Consider the following 4,568-nt stretch of genomic DNA (forward strand, 5'->3'; position numbering starts at 1 on the left):
TGGCGGGGCCGGAGCTCCGGAGGGACCCCGCGGCCCTCGGAGGGACCCCGCAGCCCTCGTTCTGCTTTTCACTGTGCTCAGAAGACCCAGCGACGGCCTGGGCTGAAGACTGTAACCGCGGCGCTCCGGGCTCCGGGCTCCAATTGTGCCGCTGTAAATAGAAATATGCAGGAAAGTCGCAACCCAAATGGACCTTGTGCTGGCGTGATGACCCCCCCCCACCCCCAAATCTATGCAATCCAGTGGGAGCAGCTCGCCCGTCGCGTTTGCCGGCTGCGGTTTACTTTGGTGCTCATGCTGTCTGTACAGCCGGGAGCGTCGTCTGGAGCAGAAGGAAAACGATGGAACGCTTGGATCTGTGCAGACGGGTCCCTCTAGAGCCCCGTCCCCTCCCCTAGCCCAGGGTGCTGGTTCAAGGACACCCAGCTGCGTCCCCTGGCCCTGCACGCGGGGCCACGCTCTCCCCCAGCCCTTGGAAAAGCGGCTGTTCGGATCGGGCCGCTAGCCAGCCGTGAGCACGCGTTCCCAAGGTTGCGTCCGTAAGCCAGGCGTGGACTGCGGGAGGATTTTGCCCGGCGTGCGCTACCGAGGCTCAGGACGGGATCGTGGCGACAGGAGGCGAACCGGAATCTGCCGCCAGGTACCTCACGTGGCCGAAATCTTCTGCTTCCTGGGAGTTTGAGGAGAGACCCGGGAGCCCCAGGCGGCAGTAGGCGGTTGTGCACGGAGGGAGCGGGGCTGCCGGAGCCCCAGGCTGCCCGGAGCCACCACGCTCCTGCTGCTGCAGGGTCCCGTTAGTCTGAGCCATGGGCAGCGCTCACCTGCGCTGCTGCTATCAGGGCATAAGGGAGCCTCTGGGAAAGGATTTATCTGCTCGGGGCATCTCCCCTCCACCCCAGCCGCCACCGAGGTGGAGGGCAGTGGGGCGGGAGCAGCAGGAGAAGGGGAGAGCGAGCTTGTACGGAAGGAAGGGGGTAGAGACGACCGAATGGTCTTGGGGTGGTGGGAGACGCGGCTCAGAGAGCAGCCGGGGGGAGGACGGCTCCCAGCAGCGGTGGATGTGACTGGGATAGCGAGATGGTCCCACAGCCCGGGGGGGGGGGGGGGGAAACGCGTGCAGCAGGAGTCTGCGCTGGCTGGGGCCCCGCAGGTAGCGGGAGGGACGCAGCTCAGTGCGTCTTAACGCCAAGCAGCCCGCAGGTCACCCCAGCTCCAGCCCCCGTGCTGCTCCCGGCAGCCTCCGCCCCGCTCATCTCACCGTGCCCTTCCCAGCCTGGCCCCGCCAGAGAAGGGCGGCACGTCCTCTCCTGCACGCGCGCCAGCCTCAGGAGCGCGGGGAACCGGGGAGCGCACAGCCGTAGCCATACTCCAGCCTGTGGGAGCCGGGAGGCCCTGGTGGGTTGTTCCCCCGCATTTTGTTCTTAAAAGCCTTTGCTGGAGCCAGCGGTGGCTGCTCCCACCACCCCTCCACCAGTGGAGTCCTAATACACTCCTACACTTGGCACTTTAACCCCCTGAAAGCCATTCCTTCCAATAACAATAATACTGCAGCGAGCTGCGTAAGAACACGCTCCCTCCGTCRCCCCCGCTCTGCCGCCAGAGCCCCTCCCTGCTCCTGTGCCATCCGAAGCATTTACTGCCTTCGACTTAGCATATGCTGTACTAGGTAGTAGGGCGTAGTCCGTAGCGCTCAGTAACGTGTGCCCCTCTGTAAATAACCTTGGAGTGATGTGAACAGCGTTTGAGTCCAAACAAAAGACATAAACGAAACCCCCACAAAAATGAAATAACCAGACTCTAGGGACTTGGCCAGTACCCCTCCTGTAATGTTCACTGTATATTTTTTGATGTACTATAACTGTTGGGAAAAAAAAAAAAAAAAAAAGGAAAATATTTTGATAATCAAATCTCATCGCTTTATTGTGTTACTCAGTAAATAAAAGGAACAAGTATAAACAAGCCAGGGCTTTCTCGTCATCTTTGCCTAGATCCAGACTAGCCAAAGGGAGCATGTGCGGGAAACCTTCCCCTTGTCTTGCGGTTCTGAGAGGAGAGCCAGCACCGTGACAGACAGGTGGGGAGAGCTGCCACAGCCCTAAGCATCAGGGTGTCGCAGGCTAAGCGCGGTTCCAGCGTCTCCCAGGTTAGGACCAAGTTTGCAYTTAGCAAGAGCAGGGCGGCAGCGTGGTGGATATAGGCACTGTGAGATGCGGGGCCTGACCCTGCCCTCAGTGACAGCACCTTGCGCTGCTCCGCACCACGCGCTCATTGGGGCACGGCGCGCATCTTGCACACAGCTTGACCAAGAACTGAACATTTCTGCACGTACAGGAGCAGAGGACGCTGCTGGGATGAGGGTAACGTACTGAGCCAAAGCTACAGCCCCGCAGAGCCAGGCAGGGGTAGGACAAGGGAGCGCTGCTCTGGCAGCGGCTGCGCTGGACGCGTGGCCAGCAAATAGACTCGTCTCACACGGTACCGGTACGATACAGACCAGAGCAGCTCACCAGCCGGGGAACGTCTCCTCTGGCCTGGCAGCGCTCGGACATGGAGCTGCTCCCAAGCTGACAGCTAGCCCCACGCTGCGCCCCCCTGGAGCGGCATGCATCCCTCAGGTCCGCCAGCCCGCGCCTGAGAGCGGGAGACGAGGCCTGTGAGGCGAGGAGCGGCACTCGGTGAATCCGGGCTTCCCTGCAGCACCTCAGATGTCTGCAGGACGCGGGCAGTGAAAAGAGCAGGCCCTGTCCCAGCCCAGGCAGATGGGTCACCTCTCTCATCCTCAAGGACTATCCCCGGCCCTGGGAAGCCTATTCCTCCTGCCACCATGCTTCCCGCCGGCTCCAAGACGCCAAACAGGCTCAGCAGGAGGCGAATGCAGGGAAAGGAGGGAGGTGAGGGAGAGGAGGTGGCAATGGAGAGGAAGGGAAGGAGAAGGCTCAGCCATCCATGGAGCCGCTGCCCTTGTTCTTGCGACTCAGGGGAAAGGCAGACTTGCTTTGTGGCTGCGTCATCTTACTGGCCAGGTAGATGAACGGCTCGATCAGTGTGCGCCGGTCAGCCACGGACACCTCCCACAGCTTCACCTTCTCGCCCTTGGCCCAGTGCTGGGCTGCGTCGTGGTCCACCCGACGCTGCTCCTGCAGGTCGCACTTGTTACCCAGAACCACAATGGTGACCTGTTCAAAAAAACAAAGATGAGAAGAATCCCTGAAGGCAACAAACACAGAGTTGACCGGTACTGCCTGGCTCTGCCTTGACAATACCCTCAGCACCAGGCCCAGTCCTGCTGCTAAATTCCTCCTCTGTGCTAAGGCCTTTAAAACGACATGTTTCCAAGTGCTCCCTTCYGGCAGCTCCCCCTTCACGTTCAGACTGTGTGTCTCAGACTAGCCCCAAAGTGGAAGGGCCTATTGAGCACTTGCACGCTCAACACCATGGTGGCCTACAGAAGAGCCCAGTCCGGAAGGGCAGGAAGAAGAGAGATCTCAATCAACAGCCCTGGAAACTGAAGGCCCCCTGTGAAATAACGAAAGCAGCAGACAGGCAAGCCCTGGTCCCCTTAGCAAGAGATGCGTGAACCTTCTTCCACGCAGAGCCTTTCTGCTCGGTGGCTGTGGAATGAGCATGGTGACAGAGCAAATACTCTCCCCTGAAAGCATCCCAGAATGGTACCAGTTACAGTTCAGGGTCTTAGGGAAGAGGACCTTGTCACCATCTTGTGAAAGCCAGAGGTGAGGAGAGAGTCTCTGGGTGAGAACTGGTGAACAAGGGGAGCAGACCCCACTCTGCAGCCCCATTCCCTTGGGGAGATCGTGGTTGCTCACCTCTTTCTTGTCTTTGGACTTGTCAATCTCCTTCTTGAGGAGCTCCACCCGCTTGAAGGACTCCTTGCTGTCTGTGCTATAGACGAGCACGTAGCCGTCAGTGCAGGAGAAGCAATGCTTGGGGAGCTCCAGGCCGTCCCGCAGGCCCCGCGTGTCGTAAAAGCGTACCTGCTCGCGCACCCCGCGGTCTGTCTCAATGGAGCCCACGTAAATGTCCTCCTGGGTCTCAATCATCTCAGAACCTGCAGGGGAGATGGGCCGGGGTGACACAGGGAAGCGGGCCGCAGTGCTGTCCCTGCCGCAGCCTGGAGAGCCGTGCTGCTGGTGGCCCGTGTCAGGGCACCGTGAGTCATTCCTCCTCCCCTGATGCCCCTGTGTTTTGGGGGCGATTCTGGCCCAACAGGGCCTGGCCCTGCCGGCCCCCGCACAGACAGGGCAGGGCTGTCCCACCCCATCTTTTCCCACATCCACAGGGGCTTTGTGGAGCAACCGGGAATGCAGGAAGGCCCCTCCCAGCACCGCCACCCCGTACGCACCGACAACATGGTTCCCGTAGAGCAGCTGCTCCAGGATGGAGGTTTTCCCCACGGAGGCCTGTCCGCACACAACCACCTTGCAGCTCTTCCCCATGCCGGCTCACGGCTCTCTGCAGAGGACCAAGGCTGGAGGCATCCGCCTGCCAAAATACGCTGTCAGGGGGGGCAGGATGGGGCACAGAGCACCGTGGGAGGGGCAGGAGCAGGC

At 60.7% G+C, this 4,568-nt stretch overlaps 1 protein-coding gene across 1 annotated transcript; it reads right to left on the bottom strand.

The window, feature by feature from the left end:
• Positions 1-1,893: 1,893 nt before the first annotated feature.
• On the bottom strand, positions 1,894-4,549 carry NKIRAS2 (NFKB inhibitor interacting Ras like 2). Its single transcript, XM_026071306.1, has 3 exons — positions 4,361-4,549; positions 3,825-4,066; positions 1,894-3,176 (listed from the first exon to the last, which is right to left on the bottom strand). Exons 1-3 carry the CDS (start codon positions 4,452-4,454, stop codon positions 2,937-2,939), a joined length of 576 nt encoding a protein of 191 aa, XP_025927091.1. The 5' UTR covers positions 4,455-4,549; the 3' UTR covers positions 1,894-2,936.
• Between the last annotated feature and the right edge of the window lie 19 nt (positions 4,550-4,568).

The sequence above is a fragment of the Apteryx rowi genome, unplaced genomic scaffold (assembly GCF_003343035.1).
Source record: "Apteryx rowi isolate R43461 unplaced genomic scaffold, aptRow1 scaffold_323, whole genome shotgun sequence".
In the NCBI taxonomy this organism is placed as follows: Eukaryota; Metazoa; Chordata; class Aves; order Apterygiformes; family Apterygidae; genus Apteryx; species Apteryx rowi.